Source organism: Lissotriton vulgaris, chromosome 3_1 (genome assembly GCF_964263255.1).
Source record: "Lissotriton vulgaris chromosome 3_1, aLisVul1.2, whole genome shotgun sequence".
NCBI classification, from domain to species: Eukaryota; Metazoa; Chordata; class Amphibia; order Caudata; family Salamandridae; genus Lissotriton; species Lissotriton vulgaris.
Window position 1 is genome coordinate 2,050,027,346 of NC_141689.1, and position 20,474 is coordinate 2,050,047,819.

The window sequence follows — 20,474 nt, forward strand, 5'->3', positions numbered from 1 at the left end:
TCTAAATGTTAGTGCTCAGCAATTAAACAGCAGCTTGGGCTGTTGTTGACCAGGAGGGCCGCATATAAATGTCAAGAGGGCCTCATGCGGCCCCCGGGCCGTACTTTGAGTATCACTGTCTTAAAGGAACACTACATCAAAATAGAGTAACATTCCACTCTAGCTTGTAGATTCCGGCTACCCATCAATCTTGCGCTGATTGGATCTTTTTTCAAGGATCATGCTTCAAAAATACCATGTATGTACATTAATGTACAGTCATCTCCAATGGGGGCTACCAGCTCTTGAGCACAGGCAGGACAACAAGCCCGAGCGATTGCTCTTACAGGACACACGGGCTGAAACCTGCACTTACCTTAAACGATCCCTAGTAACAATTATTCAGCAATCAAATAGAACATCATCTTCAGTGGGTGCTTCAGAGACCAGCATGGGAGTTTACTAGGGAAATCAGGCAGAGTGCCTAAAATCCTATGCATAACTATTGATGAATAAATCCTTTTCTGCTTGGTGTGGCTCACTGAATACCAGACCTCGAATTTGGTACTCGTCAGTAGAGTGAGGCGCAATACAATATTCTTATGCAAAGTTAAATTCATATCAGCTCTTCAAAATGCCTGTGTATCCAGAACTATTTTCTATATATTTTATTCTAATTTGAAAATCAGGTTTGATGTTTTGAAGCACTGCACTCAACAGGTGTTAATTTGACCCATTTTAAGTGTATTTAGTTTCCTAATCTCAAGAGGATGAAATGTTAAATTAGGCTTGTCTAGATGTGAATAGGTGACACCAGGTCTCAACTGAGAGCAATGTACTCACTGAGAAATCTCGCAGTCTAAACGTCACACTTCTTTGACAGTGCTTAACTTGTAACGACATGAATGCCGCCGCGCCCTAAGTTCTGATCATAAACTTGCTGCATTCCGTCCATCAATTGCGTGTCTTTTGCAGTTAAATGTCGGCACACTAAATACTAAGGCTGGTAGTCTTGAATCCACCTCATGCATCTTTAATCCACTACCAGACCCTCACTGTCCCTCTATCTCACTCTAACAGGTTTCTGCCTTCTAACTTCCAGATGGCTCATCCGTCTTTCTCTTCTTCCGTCCTTCTACTTTGTTTGTTTTTCCATCTCTTGCAGAAAGATATGTTCTGGTCGCAAAAAAAGGTGCCAGTGATCCCCACCAGCAACCACCATCTCAAATGAAGTACTATTCTTTGAGATACAATAGCATGCAGCTTCCTATGTACAAGAACACATTTGGCAATCGCCAAGTCCCTCACTCGGGTATACCACAGACCCTCACTCTTAACAGGCAGAGATCCTAAGAGCCAAGAAGTGGCCACTTTGATGTGCAGGAAATTCAGTGACTTGACCTCTCATTTAGCCATCAAATTTAAGCATGGCTCTGGTGTCATTTTTTCACAGGTGACGCGCTCAACCATTCATCTGTTCACTCACCCATTCATTAGCCATGCCCTCAGTCACTCAATGATCCATGCATTCACTCTCCTACCCTATTACTGACTCATTCTCACATTCACACAATATCATCAATTGATAAAGAAGCCATTTAACCTATAAATTAGCCATACCAATTGGTTTTCCAGGAATCCAAGTCCCAAGATTTGTAAACTGCAAAACTCATCATCACCTCTAGAGTAAGAGCAGCAGTATATAAAAAACAAACTATAATCAAAATGTGAAAAATGTGAACACAAACGGGCATATTAAGGAAACTGCAAGGTGTTGTAAATGTTATGTCAATGTAATGTTGACTTAAAAATAGAGTTATAATACGTCTCTCCTCCTAACTTTCAATAGTCAAGCGTAAAGATCATTATACTTTTAACATGTTTGCACCATGTAGTAAATCCAGTGAGTCCAGGAAAACGTTTTGAAGATTTATTGGGAAGACAGCCGAGTACCTGCCTTCAGTCAAGGCAGTCAGCTCCCAAGTCCCCACAATTCTAGATCCAGAACATAAGTAATGAAACTGTCTGAAGAATGACATTAGAAAGATAACACAACCCTTAAAGAGATCCCACCTAAAACTACCTCTAACGCACAAGAACATGCAACACACTGAGCGTTGGTTACCTCACCAAGAGCACTACATCTTTCTTGCTGTATACATTAAAAAGTATTCCTCTTGTACATTTTGATTTAAAATATATTTTTAGTCTTAAATGGCATCGTGAATGTTTGTTATTGTAGGACTTGGCTTATTCTCTTTATATCTGTCATGATTGCGAATCGAGACCTTTCGGTCATACTTGTAATCATTCAGAAAATGTATGGCAATTAAAAAAGAAAATCAATGTTTACCTCCAACAACAAGCTCTGTCCCGTGAGAACTTGAAATCCATTTGTCCTTCACCAGCACATTGCAGCAGTACCTCCTGCTGTCATTTACCTTCAGACCTGTTATGTGAAGGGAACTTGTCCCATTCCCCCTTGGGTCTGTAACTAGTCTAACGCGATCTGTGTATTCCTTATCCACGAAGTTATCAGTTTGATTGTAGATGTACCCAAAGTTCAGGCAGAGATCCCCTGACCCCGCTTTCCAGCTAACTTTGACATCTTTGCTGAAATCCAGCTCCTCAGGATACGTGAATCCACAGGGAATGGTGACAGATCCCCCAAGCCTGGCAGGAATGGCATCCAGCTGAATGACGCGGGAGGGGGGATTGTCTAGTGAAAAAGAAAAGGGACAACATTATCAAAGACACAAAGAAACACCTCCCAGAAAATGTTCTAGAAATATCAGATTGCAGCTAGGTCACCTCAGTAAATTATTCCTGCCCAGGTAATATTATTGTTTTCTGTGAAAGGTTACCGATGTAATAATGTATTTACTGAGTTTGCTTACCACCAACAAGACCCGAGGGTATATGAGCGCAAAGAAGGAGAGAAAGAAAATAGATAATAAGAGGAGAGAAGCAAATGGGAAGCTGGGTGGTTGGGGAGAAGATAGTGTTACAGTGGAAAATAAATCTACCTTCCAACTACACCTTTTCCATTTATTTAGGGAACTCACATCCCAGTAGCAGCAGATATCAGCATGCACACCACCCTCCCTTAGTGTGGTACATTTCTTGTCTTGACAGAGCACAACACTAACGCCCAAAGTCAGAGCTCTCTTTTGTGTAAGAGAAGAGGACTAGGGGCCAGTATCAAAATAGTGTCCTAACACATCCATGTCTGCTTGAGGCCTAAGGGGACAGGTCAGAACTCATTTGCATTTGATGAGATGTGTATCTAAAGGTTCCACTCCTGAAATAGTATGAGGACAACCTTTAATAGAAGAGGGATGCATACTGCACAAATATGATACCTAGGGGAGGCGTTAGGCATATTTGACTAAATGGTGCATATTTCAGTATGTTCAGTTACAGAGCAACTCAGCTTGGGTGCAGACTGCTGTTGGCTCTTAACACTTGGCTGTTCTGATTCGTATCTAATGTCTTCACACCACCTTCTCCTTCAAAAGTGACATTTGCTCCTTTATCTGCCTGTTCGGCATGATGTGATGGCAAGGGCTTACCAAAGATGGATGAGACCCAGTTGGGCCTTCACTGGTCAGATCATGGCTCAAACTCTAGCCAGACTGGCGGCATGCACGTGGAAGAGTCACAGATGATGCACTTGGTGGGTTTCTGCCTGGACAGCTCAAGAACAAATAATCCGACCCTATGTTAACCATCTGTCTTTGACTATCCATGCAAACCCAACATTTTAGATTTCAAAGGCCCTTGCTCGTTTTAGTTTTACGTGTGGAGGCAGCCTCCTGCTTGTGTAACCAGCAGAAGAGGAAGGGGCACACTTGAGGGAGAAAAGCAGTAAACACACAGACAGAAAATGACAGCCAAACCGAGCTGCAGCCCCTCAGGAACAGTCTATATCTTTTCCAAATGGCATTAATGTCAATAGAAGCCAAAACACATGCTGTCTCAGTGTCTCAAGAAGCTAAAATGAATACACTTTACATCAAAGTCCATCTAATAATACTGACATCACACAATATTCCCTACAACATTTAGCTCTCAAATAAAAATGCTTTTTACACCTTGTATTTTAGTTTCAGTTGGATGATTAGCCTATATGCAAAAGGGGGTTATTTAGAATGTGTCAGAGAGGGAGCACTGTTCTAAACATTGCCCTCCTATTTAGAACATGGCGAGCATCAAAATATTTCGTTGCCTCGAACTGCCATGCTCTGTATGGTGGCTGCGGGAAGGCAAATACACAAGAATTACTCTTATGTGCTGGGAGAAAATGTTCTACAAATCAGGGTCATTAGTTTTTCTTAAAGAAACAAGCTCTTGGTTTCCCTTGTGGGTGCAAAAACATGGTGGCTGCTTGGCAAGGATCAATGCCTTCAGTGGAGCCGTCACACCAAGAGCTTCACTGAAGGCAAAGAGAGTGTCGCTTTGCTGGCAGGCATTTCTCTATTTGGCAAGTGGCCTGCCAGGGTAGTGGCTGGCATGCTGTTGGGCTGCCTGCCAGCCTCTAAAAGATTTTCCAGGACAGCATAGCGGCCTACTTGGGGCACATGCAGCCACAGCCAATACAGTACTGGAAGCGATACTGCTACACACCCAAGAAAAAAAATAAAGTTGTATGACCCAGTCTGTGCACGCATGTCAAGGAATTTAAACAAATGAAGTCCATGTGTCCTAACATGAGTTTTGGTGGTCGCCACCCACTGCAATGAAGTCTGTCAAGTTGACTTAGTCTTTGTTCCTTTCAAGGATGATAAAATAAGTAGCGTTAAATTGGTTAATCTTAGCGTTAGCGTTTGCTATGTTGAGAGCTCCAAAATGGAAAAATATTGGTGCTAAGCACTATATTTTAATGTCAGAATAAGATCGAAAATATGCTTGTTCTTAGGCTTTCTCTGCCTTTGTTCCACCAACTAGAAAATAAAGTTCTTGATTAGATATGTCAAAGAATGCTGCTACATTTCAAGCCAAAAGCAGAACATGCCTTGAAAATTCCTGTAATAAGCAACATTTACCACTGTCTAAGGTGGTAAAAAGTGCTGCTCCAGCTCGTTATCTACTTAAGCCACCAGACAACCCAAAGCACTGGTATAGACTTTCTTACCCTAGCACTCTCAGTCAGGGTCGGCGCTAGGCATGGGCAGCGTGGGCCGCTGCCCAGGGCCCCACGCCGGCTCGCTGCCAGGGGGCCTCGCGCTTTCAAAAACTTCAGAGTTTGGAGGCCCAGGGGGCCCAGGAGGCACAGGGGATTTTGATCAATAGCTGCCGGCTGGTCCGTCTCTCTTTTAATCGCTGCATCTGCATGAGGATAGCAGCGATCAGACAGGCAATCAAAGAGCCCTCTCCTCTGAAGTGCCCCTGCCCCTGTTTGAATGAAAAGCAGGATAACCTGCAGGGCACAGAACAAAAGGTAGAATACTGCGCCTCTCAATGAAAACCACTCAGCTCACCCAGAATGAGGGAAAGGAGCACAGAGGTGAAGGAAAGGGGTACGAAAAATGCAATAAAGTGAGAGGGGGCGGGGGAGCAGATCGGTGTGAGAACAGCAGCCAGACAAGTGGTGCACGAAGAGGAGCACAATCCGAATGTAAAATTGTCTGGACTAGGTCTTGAAGTGTGCTGGGTGCCTCTTCTTTACCTGGTGGTTAATTAAAATGGACATTGAAGCAGGCCCCTATCGGACCCTAAATTCATGTCCTTTACTTTAACTGCAAAAGCAATGATCCAGTATCTGCACAATAATTGTATCACTAATGGGGGCCACTTTTATTTTAGTGCCAGGCCTATTTCCTGACCCAGTCTCACACTGCATGATAGGGTAATCCATGGCAGCGATTTTGTTCCTGTTTATATTTCACATGCTTTACTTAATCTTGCATTCCCCAAGAGTGTTAGCTATGTCCAGAATGTGTGTTTCTGTATTTCATTTCACAGCATTTTATTCTTGTATGGGGCACACATCGTAGTGAGTCGCCTCCAGGTGTTTATAACAGGCTACAGTTGAGTGCTTTGGAGTTGAGGATGCAGGCAGTTCAACTTTCACACTGTGCTTGTCTGTGGGTCAAAAAGGTGTCCAGAATACATGGTCATTCAATACATGGCCTCTCTGAGGAGCACACTGAGCAACGGTCCTGTATTCCAGTTGCAGTTGGTATTCTGTGCAAATGTGTGTGAAGGAGGTACTCATTGGTCATAACAGTGACAGGGTAAACGTAAAATAATTTATTGTTGTTACTCATTTATCTTAAACAGGCATTGACAAAAAAACAATACCCTTGGCTGTTTTTAGATGTAAGTCAGTTGTTGTCTTATATTTCTTGATTCAATCACAGAAAGCTGAGGGAAAGATAAGAAAAAGAGTCGAGCATTGAGGGGTAGGTGAATTTAAAAGGGTCGTCATCAACAAGAAATGGTAAGATGCTCCAGGAAGATGGAAGCGGAGAGGTGGATGTAAATGAAGCAGAACAAGGAAAGAAGTAATGAGGCTGGGGGAGAGATTAGAGTTGAAGGGGAGTGTATGAATAAAATGTGTGGTAGAGAGACAGTACCAGCTAGAGAACATAAGCAGAGTGGAGAGAGAAGTATTGGTGAGAGATGGATGAAAGAAAGCAGGACCACTGAAAGATGTCAGAGGTTGGGCGGGATGAGACAGGAGGGGAGAGGTGGAAGTTAGAAGGGTCAGAAACAGCAAGAGAAATTTAAATCCTAGAAAAAAGAAGTCAACTTCCAAACCTCTTTTATAAAACATAATTTACTCATTAACAATCTGCCGGCTTCTGACAACTCTAGGAGTTTGAAGTAGCAGTTGTGCTTTATCAAATGATTTGTGGTTGACTCTTGTTCGTAGAGTTAGAGCAGCCTTAATACTACTAAATGTTAGAACCACATTTGACACTGTTTCCCAGCCAGTGCTTATAAATCAACTAGTACAACCTGGAATTTAAGTATCCCCCTGGTGTGGTTTACCTGTATCCGATTTGAGAAATCTGAAGCAATTCACTCACCACTTATTTCTATTATGCTCTAAACCTCTAAATTGTGGAATTTATTGGGTCTCCACTGTTAAATCTATACGATTCCCAATTAGTCTTACTCATACAGTACTTTGGTTTCTTGCTGATATTCAGCGCATATTGATACCCAAACATGACTTCCCTCAGTAGCGATCTGTCTTTGCCCCAGAACATATTTGGACTTTTATGCTACAGTTGATTTCTGAATGAAGACAAATTCATTAAAACCTTAAAGTGACAAATCAAGGGTTCTCATTTTTAAACGATCTCATACCATATGGTGCTCTCTTTGGTGGCTGGTGGAGCTGGCTCAATCACCCACATTGGTGGCGTCGGCAAAACTATCTTCGATTCATTTTCCTGCATCTTCTCTATTTTATTCAGAACAGATTAACCATGTTTCATCCACTTGCTTTACTACATCCATAAGCATTACAAAATCATCCATTTTCTCCCCTCTCACTACAGTGAAGCTGTTGTGCAGTCAGTTATCTTCTCATTAGATTATTATTCCCTCTCTCTTGGGCTTCCCGCCTTTTCGCATTCAGTACCCTTCAAATCATTCAGGACAGTGCTAGGCTCCTCATCTGAGACTGCTGCATTGCAATTCTATTTCTTCTCACCTTTCCGCTGTATGCTGTGTTTTTGAATTGAAACCCTTCATCTGCCAGGCACTATCTATTTGTCATTGTGCACTGCATTAAAAGGGTCCTCTGCCATTCAAACTCCTGTGGCATCCTAAAATTTAGATGGTCCTGATTGGAGACAGAGCCTTCTCCTTTCTAGTTGTGCTGGACTGAAACTCTCTTCCTCTTGAGCTATGGCGTGATTCCAAATTTTGGGAAAAACACTTAAAACTGTCCTTTCTCCACATTAGTAGAGTCTGCACCTCTCCTTTTGAGTACTCTTAGTGCCAGAATGCCAGATTTTCATTCATCCCATTCAAGAGAACAATAACTAGGTTAAATTCATTTAATGTATATCCACTTATTAAGATTTAAAATGTATGTACGTATTTTATTAGGATTTTTAAAGCTATTTCTAACCATTTTACTTATATCAAAACTAGGTAAGTTGCTTCTTGCAAAGTGGCTTCAAACAATGCCATATAATTAATGTCCAATTGATATTACCTCCTATGTGGTCACTTCCTGTCAAGTTAAATCTTACGCAAATTATAGGGGCCTCGCATGTTCCTATTCCGGCCAGGGCCCCACAAATCCTAGGACCGGCCCTGCTCTCAGTGCTCACTTTATGTGATGTGGGCCTTGGCATCATTATTTAAAATGGGTTGTTCTACTGTTAGAAACGAGATTTCTGGTTGGCAAAGGTATGCGCCCTGTCCAAGCAGCAACCACAATCCTAGTCAGGGTAAGTCAGATACACACCCAAATTAACCTGTGCTTATCCTCTGGTAGTTTGAACCAGAGCAGTCAGGCTTAACTTAAGAGGCAATGTGTAAAGTATTTGTGCAACACTTCAAACAGTAAAACAGTGAAAACACCACACAAATAGATACCACACCTAGTTAGAAAATTAGAGCTTAATTTATTGAACAAAATAAGACCAAAAATACAGACATCCAATATGTATAGCCGGAGAGATGAATTTTAAAGAATAAACTTAAATGCAATGCTTAAAAGCATAAAGCTCCAACCAAGGCTATCTGGTTGCGCTAGGCTGGGTCATATCCAAATGTTCAGACCGAACACAATAGAGCATGGGTCAGATACAGGGACCAGCCGTGGCCCGCTAAAACAGTTCCTCCGTTCGCGGTTGCGTCAATGTCGAGGATGAGATGAGAGACGCAGCAGAATGCGATGTGTCGTCGTCAATCCCTTCAGATGTAGGCATTGCGTATGTTCCGATCTGCACAAGTCAGAGATGCGTTATCGTCAAACCCCAAGTGTAGGCGATTTGTCATCGAGCCATGTAAGCCGAGGATGCATCGAGAACTGTTGGCGATATACGCCGCACAGTCGGCGATGCAATGTCTTTGGTCCTTGCGGCTGCGGTGATGCGCCAGCGTCGAGGAAGATGTACAAGTTCCAAGTCACGCAACAACAGTGATGCATGGGTTTTTACTGGAGCAGCACTCTACACCCACTTCCAAGGGCACAGGACTGGATTTGCACCACTTGGCAGGGCAAGACTCTCAGATGCAGAGTCCAAGTGCTGTAGGTACATGGGCTGGAAGTCTTTAATGTCCCTGTGACTTCTAACTAGAGACAAACAAGCCAGCAAGCCCTTGGAGTCACTCTGGTTCTTGGTTGGAGAGATTCAAGTCCAGATCTTCTCTCTCCCAGGCAAGGAGGGCAGCAGGCAGCAGGTCAGTCCAGCAGAGAAGCAGTCCAGCAGAGTGGCAGTCCTTTCAGCAGGACAACAGTCCTTCTTCCTGGCAGAGTATCTACATGTCCAGAAGTGTAATGGGTTGGAGGAATCTAAGGTCCAGTACTTATACCCAGTTGTGCATTTGATGTGGGGGAGACTTCAAAGAGATGCCTTTGAAGTACACAGAGCCCCTGCCCTTCCGGCCCATCAGGATGCGGATGACCCACCAGTCACACCTAAGCTCCCTTTTATATGTGGTTGTCTATAGGGAATGCACAAAGACCAGCTATCACTAAACCAGACGTATATTCAGAGACAGGTAGAAGGTACCAAATGGTTCAAGTAAGAAAATGTAAACTTTCTAAAATGTGGCATTTTCAGAATTACAATTTAAAATCTAACTTCCCCATAAGTTAAGATTTTAAATTGTGATTCCAGAGACACCAACCTTGGGGGTCCCCATCTCTTCCCAATTGGGAATTTCCCTTATAAAATGTAATGAGGTAATCCCAATGTTAATCTATGGGAGAGATAGACCATGCAGTAGTGAAAAACGACTGTAAGAGTTTTTCACTCCTAGGACATGTAAAACATAAAAGTTCATGTCCTACTTTTTAAATACACTGCAGCCGCCCTTGGGCTGTCCAGGGCCTACCTTAGGGGTGACTTATATGTATTAAAAAGGAAAGATTAGGACTGGCAATAGGATTAACTTGCCATATTGACATGGTAGTTTAGAACTACACTCATAGGTTTTGCAGTGGCAGGCCTGAGCCATGTTAGAAAGGCTACTTAAGAGGGTGGCACAACCAGTGCTGCAGGCCCAATGTAAGCATTTCATTTAGAGGCTCTGGGCACATGTAATGCTCTTCACTGGGGTCTTTTAAGTAAATCAAATATACCAATTGTGGATAAGCCAATGTTACCATGTTTTAAGAAGAGAGCACACATTTGAGCACTGGTTAGGAGTGGTAAAGTCCCCAGAGTCCTAACGCCATCAAAAACGAATTCAGCAAATAGAGGAGGCGGAAGTCAAAAGGTTTGGATTGTCCCTGTATAAAGGGCAATTTCCAACACATCCCCCCTCTGACCTAAAGCCAGGGTAGACTAATCAATACCTTCATGGACTTCCGTGCTTAGGTGATAGAACTTGGACAATGTCCCACTACTGAAGGTGCACTTGTCAGTTCTGTGCCTTACTGAACTCAGTTGGATCCCTCTGTCTCTTGTTCTGCTTAGAAACAAAGGATGCCAACTAGGGCGATCTGATCGCAAAAGATCGGGGCAAACCCAAAAGGTCAGGACGACTGCGATGGAGTGTGGGTCAAATACAGGGACCAGCCTTGGCCTGCCGAACAGTGCCTTTGATTCGCCAATGTCGAGGATGATGCATAGAGTAAAGGAGGTGATGCATCACCGTTGATTCCACAGATGAATGTGATGTGTCAGCTCCTCCCTGCACAAAGTCGAAGATACAGCGAGAGTCAAGATTCGATGGACATCAGTGCAGTTCATGCAGCAGCAGCGATACATTGGCCTCAAACGAAATGCCCAGGTTCTGATCGGCGCTATGTGGGCGATGCGTGGGTTTTCTGGATTGCAGCACTGAAATCTCACTTCCAAGGGCCTAGGATTGGCACCATTTGGCAGAGCAGGACTCATAGTAGAAAGAGTCCTGAGGCTTGTTGCAGGGTGAAGTCTTTGATATTCCTGAGACTTCAGAGACAGGAGGTAAGCCAACAAGCTCTTTGAGATACTTAGGTTCTAGGATATAGAGATGCAGATCCAGTCCTTATGACCTTCAGGCATGAAGGAGCAGGCAACAGGTCAACACAGCAATGCAGGTCACCAAAGTGGCAGTCCCTACTGGCAGCACGGACATCCTTCTTCCTGGTAGAATATCCACAGTTCCAGAAGTGTTCTGATTTGGTGGTGTAAGAGGTACAGTACTTATACCCAGTTGGACCTTTGAAGTGGGGGAGACTTCATGACTTTGAAGTGCACAAGTCTCTTTCTTTCCTACCCTGGCTCCAGACTCACTAAAGAGGGGTAAGCAACCCTTTGCGTGTAGGCAGGAAACAGCCTATTCAGGTGTAAGTGAGGCAGTACTCAGCTTTGCTACCCCTTCAAGCCATTTATTGGCCCATTAAGACTCATCAAGTCACATCTAAGCTATGTTTGTGTGTGGCTGTTTAATGGGAATGCACAAAGCCCAGCTGTCACCCACCTCCGATGTGTATTCAGAGACAGGGAAATGGCACCAAATGGCTAACGTAAGAAAAGGCCAACTTCCTAAAAGAGGCATTTTCAGAATTACAATTTAAAATCCGAGTGCACAATAAGTTCTGATTTTAAATTGTGATTCCCGAGAGACACCAAACTTGGGGTCCAATCTCATCCCACTTGAAAATTACACTTATAAAATGTAATATGGTAATCCCAATGTTATCTTATGATATAGATAAGTCTTCCAGTAGTAAAAAATGAATTTTGGAGTTTTTCACTACTAGGACATGTCAAACTTAAAAGTCATGTCCTACTTTTCAAATACACTGCACCCTGCCCTTGGGCGATCCAGGGCATACCTTAGGGGTGAATGATATGTATTGAAAAGAAAAGGTTGGGGCTGACAAGAGGGTTAACTTGCCAGGTCGACATGGCCGTTTGCAACTGCACACACAGGCTCTGCCGTGGCAGGCCTGAGGCATGTTAGAAAGGCTACTTAGTGAGTGGCACAATCAGTGCTTCAGGCCCACTAGTAGCATTTAATTTACAGTCCCTGGGCACATGTAATGCACTTCACTAGGGACTTATAAGTAAATTAAATATGCCATTTGTGGATATGCCAATGCTACCATATTTTAAGAGGAGTGCACATGCACTTTAGCACTGGTTGTCCAGAGTCTGAAAGCCAACAAAAATTAATTCAGCAAAAAGGTGATGATAAAGACATAAAGTATGGGGGTGACCCTGCAGAAAGGGTCATTTCCAACACAGGCATTTCATGTCCTCCTGGCTGGCTTCCAGATTATCCTGTGTGATTTTTTGGCAGCTGGCTGCCTGGCCTGGGAGGGCCACCATCTAGCTGACCACATCGTGGGGGGCTCTCCCGGGAGCTTGCTCCCTGCCCTCCTTCACCACACTGAGAGGCCCTCTCCCAGGGTGCCAATACAAAAGCTAAATGGGGATAAATCCAGCACCCTTCTTGGATACCTCCCTGCAGCAGTAGTTAAAAACAGCATTGAATTGCCACTGGACCCTTGCTGGTCAATCTGGTTCTCTGAAATGTATGCCATGTTCTGAAGAATCCCTGTTCAATCTGCATATGGGACAATTTCTACTTGATGCTGAGAAAGTGTCTGAAGTAGTTCATTTGATTTAGTAAGTCTTATCTAAGGTAAGTAAGCGTAGTTAGGCAATGGAAACTTTTAGATTTTCTATTGTCGAGTTAGCCTGGGCATTGTTTTGAACTATATTGTAAGAGTATAAAGTTGTTCTTTTCCAAGAGAATATTTTCTGGATGTGCACAGTATTCTAAACCGTCTATGAGCAACATAATCTTCTGCAGTTCACATTAGGCCATGGCCACGTTCAAATAACATATATAGCAATCACATCTTTTTTAGTGTAATACTCCAGGCCCTAATTTGAACAAATTAGTTCATTTTTATATTTCCTTTTCTTACACAGATACCTCCATTCTGGCACTGAAGATTTAGCCAATGCAGAAAAGGTTCCAGTGTGCTTGTCTCTGTTAGAGGGGTTCACCCTTCTCTATTTTAGTGTTGGTAGTAGTAATGTTTGCCTAGTTCGGATTGCTGGACTATTCTACAGGAATCAAAGTCCCTATAAAATTCCAGTAAGATCTGTCATAGTCCAAGAAAGAGATGGCATCTAGACGCCAGCCTGTCCCAGTGTGCATTCAAGACTGTTGCAGATGCGAATTACCGGATGGAGTGGGCACCAATTGGGGGAAGACTGAGAAGGTAGCTTCCTTCCAATTACTCTCCTGGAATGTAAACGGGCTTGGGGACAAACTCAAGAGAGCCATAGTGCTCCAATACATCAAATGCAGGCCTCAGACATAGTACTTCTCCAGGAAACCCACCTGATAGGGAATACATGCGAGACACTTAATAGATGGGGGTATAAGCTAGTAGTTCACTTATGATTCACATCTGGTTCCAGAGGGGTTGGGCTTCTGTTGCGCAAAAGGTTTCCCTTCAAGGTGACGGACATACACACTGATCTTCAGGGAAGATTCACAGGATTGCCTGGGTCTTGGGAGAGCACAAACATAAATGTGCTGGCGGCCTATATTCCCCCGTCCTACACAGCATTGCTCTACCGAATATTAGCAAAAAGATTCTGGAATTCCCTGAGGGGACACTGATAATAAGGGAGACCTGAATATGACCCTTAATGATCAACTGGATGGTGGCTCACTGGTTAGAGGTGGCAGACCCGAGAGCAGAGGACGGCCCGGGACCAGGGTTCGATTCCCGGCGCGGCAGGTTTCTGGACCAGGGTCAGCGGACTCGATAATTCTCTCGCCTCGGTGCCCACTCTGATCAGCGATCACACTCGGCAACTCTGGGCATTAGCTTGCCTCATCTTCACTAACGGCCCCACCAGACCGCTGGGGATGCCTGGTCTCACCCTGGATATACCCATTAAGGGACCATCTCTCAGGGAAGCCAGGAAGGGTTTCGCAGCGGTCGAAGCGCCTTGGGACCCTACGGGTAAGTAGTGCGCTATATAAATGCCAATACATACATACATACTCCCGCCCTGTATCAACAAATGCTCACGCAATATCATGGCTGAATTCCTGACAGCCATGGGGTTAATAGATGTGTGGCATTAATCCCACCCTGTTGAGCAGCAGTTTACATTCCATTTTGGAGCGCATAAGAGCATTTCCCGGATTGACCATATACTAACTACTCCAGGGGATAAACAGCACTTTTCGGAAGTTAAACACTTAGCTAGCGGGAATATTGGACCATGCTCCACTGTGGGCAAAATGCAGCCTAACCAAGAAATTCATGAGACGATCCTTATCAATCAATCCATGATACCTGGTCATTCCACACATTAGAGCGGACATTGTAAAAACCACTGATTTTAATGAAAATGTTGAGTCGGTAAAGTCTCTCCAGACATTTTGGGAAGCAGATAAGGCAGTCATAAAGAGACAGGCTCTTTCCCTTGTAGACGGACACAAGAGGGGAAAAAAGGCAGAGTTAGAGGTAATTGAAAGGGAAATATTGACCCTGGAGAGGTCCCTAGCCTCTTTGCTTGAGGATGATACCCAACGCTCACTTGCCCCGAAGAGGCAAGAATACAGGAACTTAGTAGCTGAGTCGGCCAATTGTAAACTCCGCAAGATACAGCACAAAGTATATGAACTGGGAGATAAAGCGGGCAAGTTACTTGCCTGGTTAGACAAGAGGGAGAAGGCCGGGAGATGGGTCATGACCATAAGAGGCTCTGAGGGAGAGTTGCCACGAGACCCACAAGATATCGCGGAAGCCTTCGCAGACCATTACGCGTAACTCTACTCCCCAGAGACATCCGGCACGATAGAGGAGTTATTGGACCTAATACACGAGGTCCGAATCCCAGGTTTTCCCAGAGGAGGACAGGGAGCAGCTCGGGGAAGATCTTACAGTGGAGGAAATAGGGGCTGCTGTACAGAGCATACAATCCGGTAGAGCCATGGGGCCAAATGGCATCCCAACAGAACTCCTTAAATTGTCTGCCACAAAGGTGGCACCCCATCTCTTAAACAGAAAGTAAGCATGCGGCAGAACTGCCCAAAGACTTGCGTCTGAAGTGGTAATCTATAAAGCTGGCAAGCCATCAGAGGAGTGCTGGCAAGCCATCAGAGGAGTGCTGGCAAGCCATCTCCCTCCTGAATGCTCGCCGTTTGATCCCAGTAGTGACTAAGCTCATGCATCTGGACCAGTCCGGCTTTATGCCTAGTCAGAATACTGCCTTAAACTTGAGGCGGCTCCATGCAGTTCTTGGTCGAAGGGATACCATACAAGAGGAAGTGGCAATACTATTGTTGGATGCCCGCATGGCCTTCGACACCTTCAAGTGACCTTATGGGTTCGCGGTCCTAAAACACATGAGTCTGGGGGTAAATTTCTTGTCATGGCTCCACCTGCTATATACCGCCCCTCTGGCCCAAGTAGTCGTTAACGGGCATACATCTTGTGCCTTTCTCCTAAACAGGGGAACAAGACAGGGATGCCCACTGTCCCCACTTTATTTTCCTTGATATTGGAGCCAGTGGCGAGCTGGATATGGGGGGACCCACTAATCCAGGGACTAAGTTGGACAGCGGGGAGAGAGGATAGAATCCTGTTGTACGCAGACAATGCATTGTTATATGTGGCGTCGCAAAATCCTCCATCCTCCATCCTCCATCGCCAGGATGCTTCAGATCTGTTCCACCATCGGACAATATTCTAGGTACACCTGGTCAAATTCAGTGGTGCTCCCCCTACGGGATGCGGCCCCGGCATTGCCAAGGGGATGCAAATCAAAAATCAAGACAGAAGGGTTCACCTACCTGGGATATATGTTGCTTCCAATGAGGAGGTCTTTTACAGGAGGAACCTTCTTGCCCCGCTAGCCAGGCTGAAGGGAGATGTAGAACATCGGCGGGCCCTGCCGCTATCCCTATTGGGAAGGACGGCATTATTATTTAAAATGATGGCACTGCCATGATTTCTATACATTCTGCAAAATACACCCTATGAGATCCCAGATTCATATTTTAAAGCAATAGACAGGGAGATTCGAAACCTGTTGTAGAATGGGAAACTGCCCAAGATTGCTTCCCATAAACTAGTTTGTGGATGGTAGGATGGAGGTATCGCACTTCCCAATATCTGATGGGCCCACCGGGTGACAGATCCAGCGCGTTATACGGGCGAGTGGTTCATGGGACTTGGGGGTTCAGTGATGCACTTTAAACCAACCCAAAGAAGCAATAACTCACAGGACCGACAGCACAGGCGGTCGCAATCTGACATAAAGTAACAAAATAGTTGGGGTGGAATTGCAGGGTGATGCGTGAAATACCACTATGGTGGGCAGAGAACCAGGGGAAACTGGGTCCCGTGCTCACTACGCTACTGGAGTCAAGCTATCCTGGCTGATGACGGCTGATAGCCAGAAACCGGTCCTAGGATGCTTGATTCCGGTCCAAGGAAGACATGGCTTGGCAGTTTGGGCTGGACTGTTCCCATGAGGCACAGAGTCAAGACTGATTTGCATATGCCATGTCTGAACTGGGGTCGCGTGGCGAGCAAAATAACGATAGATTAAACCCAGATCTGTGACTGGGGGTGAAGGTTTTGCCAATGTACAACATTCCGTCCATCACCTTGTGTGTTTTGCTGTTCACCCTATGTGGGAAGGGTATGCCCAGACGTGGGTCACGTGCTCACTACGCCACTGGAGTCAAGCTATCCTGGCTGATGACGTCTGATAGCCAGAAACCGGTCCTAGGATGCTTGATTCCGGTCCAGGGAAGACATGGCTTGGCAGTTCGGGCTGGACTGTTCCCAGGAGGCACAGGGTCAAGACTGATTTGCATATGGCCATGTCTGAACTGGAGTGGCGTGGTGAGCAAAATAACGATGGATTAAACCCAGATCTGTGACTGGGGGTGAATGTTTTGCCAATGTGCAACATTCCGTCCATCACCTTGTGTGTTTTGCTGTTCAGGGGAAATATATGCAACCCTCCACAAGCTCGTAGGGCGGTGGAGGGGAGAAAGATGGACAAAGGGGAAGATCTAATTACTGTTGTGATAAAATGTAAGATAACGGGCCATTGATGTCTTGCCTATGGGGTGCAATGTAAACCTGCACACGAGAGGGCTAAAAGTGAGGTACTGCTGTGTAACTGAATTACTTAAATGTTTAATAAAAAGATTAATAAAAAAAAGACTCAAACGTGTTGCCATTTAATCCTATGGAAATGTATAGCTGTAATTTGTGCGAGGAAATTAAACATAAAAATAAACATATGAATCATCCTTTTTTAAGGAAGAAAACCCTTCTCCTACAATATTTGGTGGGTCTAGTCTAGTTTCATGATTAAGGGAGTTATGTAATTGATCTCTACTACATTTTGCAAATGTTCTGTTAAGCACCTCCCGAATGTCGTCAAAGCTAGATTCATATCCTCTTCAGCTTTTGGGTGTGAAACCTACTCATAGAGCTCACTAAATGATTAGTATTTGCACAGTTTAATATGCTACCTCCAAGCTCAAATCGAATCCTGTTTCTAGCATATGCCATGTTGTTTCTAGCATATGCCAATGTATTTCGTTTCAGGTACTGTTGTAGAGAGGCCAAGAGTAAATCATACAAATCTGGCTCTGGCAGGAGCTGCAGAGCTATGGTTTATTTGCAAGCGACTTGCGGTTGAAGATTATTTCCAAGAATTTAGATGCACTAGCATTGCGGGCCTGCTAAAAAAAGGAAGTTCCCTTTACAAACTAAGGGCCAGATTTTCAATTTCAAAAAATGCACGCAAAGCAGTGCAGCTCCCAAAAAGGTTGCACTGTATTGCGTGACAGGGAGAAAGCAGGAGAGCACCACATCTAAGGAGATATGACTATTTCCTCCTGTTTCCCTAGCCCTGATGCTAATTTCAGCTGACTTGCGCCATACACACACAATAGCGCAATAGCGCTAGGGTGTGTGTGTGTGAGTCTAGCATAGGTGTTTTGTACAGGAAGAGTACCCTTCCTGTACAAACTACCACACCAAATATATAGCAAAAAGAACAATTTATGGACAGACTGCAGAACAATGTCCTACATTTACCCCATTACAGAGATCTGGGCCTAAATCCATCGTTTTGTTGCTCCCCATGTCATTCCAGTTTGAAACCAGCCATATGCAAATCATTCTTGACCCTGTACCAAGTTGTGAGTCCCGGGCTCACTGTGCCACTGGATTCATGCTAACCTAGCTGATGAGGGGTGAAACCCTGAAACCGGTCCTACGATGCTTGTTTCCGGTCCAGGGAGGACCTGGCTTGGCATTTCGGGCTGGAATGTTTCCATGAGGCACGGGGTCAAAACTGATTTTCATGTGGCTGTGTCTAAACTGGGGTGGCATGGTGAGCAAAAGAATGATGGATTTAACCCAGATCTCTTGACTGGGGGTAAATGGTTGATTTGTTCTGCATTCCATCCATCATTTGTGTGTCTTTTACTTTCTCGCCCTTAGTGTGCCGGTTATGCCCAGACATGGGTCTCGAGCTCACTGTGCCACTGGATTCAAGCTAGCCTGGCTGATGAGGGGTGAAACCTCAAAACGGATCCTAGGATGATTGTTTCCGGTCCAGGGAGGGCCTCTCTTGTTGTGAGTCCCGGGCTCACTGTGCCACTGGATTCATGCTAACCTAGCTGATGACGGGTGAAACCCTGAAACCGGTCCTACGATGCTTGTTTCCGGTCCAGGGAGGACCTGGCTTGGCATTTCATGCTGGAATGTTTCCATGAGGCACGGGGTCAAAACTGATTTTCATGTGGCTGTGTCTAAACTGGGGTGGCATGGTGAGCAAGAGAATGATGGATTTAACCCAGATCTCTTGACTGGGGGTAAATGGTTGATTTGTTCTGCATTCCATCCATCATTTGTGTGTCTTTTACTTTCTCGCCCTTAGTGTGCCGGTTATGCCCAGACATGGATCTCGAGCTCACTGTGCCACTGGATTCAAGCTAGCCTGGCTGATGAGGGGTGAAACCTCAAAACGGATCCTAGGATGATTGTTTCCGGTCCAGGGAGGGCCTCTCTTGGCAGTACGGGCTGGAATGTTCCCATGAGGCATAGGGTCAAGACGGATTTACATACATCTGGGTCTAAACTGGGGTGGCATGGTGAGCAAAAGAATGATGTATTTAGCCCGGTTCTCTTGACTGGGGGTGAATGTTTGAATTGCTCTGCATTCCTTCGATCATTTGTGTGTCTTTTGCTTTCTCGCCCTAAGTGCGGCGGGTGTGCCCAGACGTGGTTCCCGAGCTCACTGTGCCACTGGATTCAAGCTAGCCTGGCTGATGAGGGGTGAAACCCCAAAACCAGTCCTAGGATGCTTGTTTCCGATCCAGGGAGGGCCTGGCTTGGCAGTTCGGGCTGGAATGTTCCCATGAGGCACAGAGTCAAGACTGGTTTACATATGGCTGGGTCTAAACTGGGGTGGCATGGTGAGCAAAAGAGAGATGGATTTAACCCAGATTGCTTGCCTGGGGGTGAGTGTTTTGCTTTGTTCTGCATTCTGTCCATCATTTATGTGTCTTTTGCTTTCTCACCCTGAATGCGCCGGGTATGCTCATACGTGGGTTTCGGCCTCACTGTGCCACTGGATTCAAGCTAGCCTGGCTGCTGAGGGTTGAAAGTCGGAAACCAATCCTAGGATGCTTGTTTTGCAGTCCAGGGAGGGCTTGGCTTGGCAGTTCGGTGTGGTCTGTTCCCATGAGGCACAGGGTCAAGACTGATTTGCATATGGCAGGGTCTAAACTGGGGTGGCATGGTGAGCGAAAGAATGATGGATTTAACCCAGATCTCTTGACTGGGGGTGAATGTTTTGATTTGTTTGTCTTTTGCTTTTTCACCTTAAGTGTACCAGGTATGCCCAGACGTGGTCCCGGGCTCACTGTAGCACTAGATTCAAGCTAACCTGGTTGATGAGGGGTGAAACCCCAAAACTGATCCTAGGATGCTTGTTTCTGGTCCAGGGAGGACCTGGCTTGGCAGTTTGGGCTGAGCTGTTCCCATGAGGTACAGGGTCAAGTCTGATTTGCTTATGGCTGGGTCTTAACTGGGGTGGCATGGTGAGCAAAAGAACGATGGATTTAATGCAGATCTCTTGCCTGGGGGTGAATGTTTTGCTTTGTTCTGCATTCCGTCCATCATTTGTGTGTCTTTTTCTAGACAAGTTTAAAAGCTTTTCCCTCTTTGTATGTGTGCTGCACAGGGCAGCACACATGCAAAGTCAGAAAAGAAAGGAGAAATAAAACATTTCTTGTGTAAACACCTCCTTTGAAGTGGCATTAACTTTTGGTGCAAAACACAGTCTCGAATGAAT

At 45.0% G+C, this 20,474-nt stretch overlaps 1 protein-coding gene across 1 annotated transcript in view; it reads right to left on the reverse strand.

The window, feature by feature from the left end:
- The window catches only part of LOC147728786 (uncharacterized), a 408,842-nt gene that overhangs the window by 163,200 nt on the left and 225,168 nt on the right, over positions 1–20,474 (reverse strand). Inside the window, exon 3 of the mRNA XM_086962560.1 lies at positions 2,333–2,698. Coding sequence (XP_086818686.1) covers positions 2,333–2,698 — 366 coding nt within the window. The remainder of the gene's footprint in view (positions 1–2,332; positions 2,699–20,474) is intronic.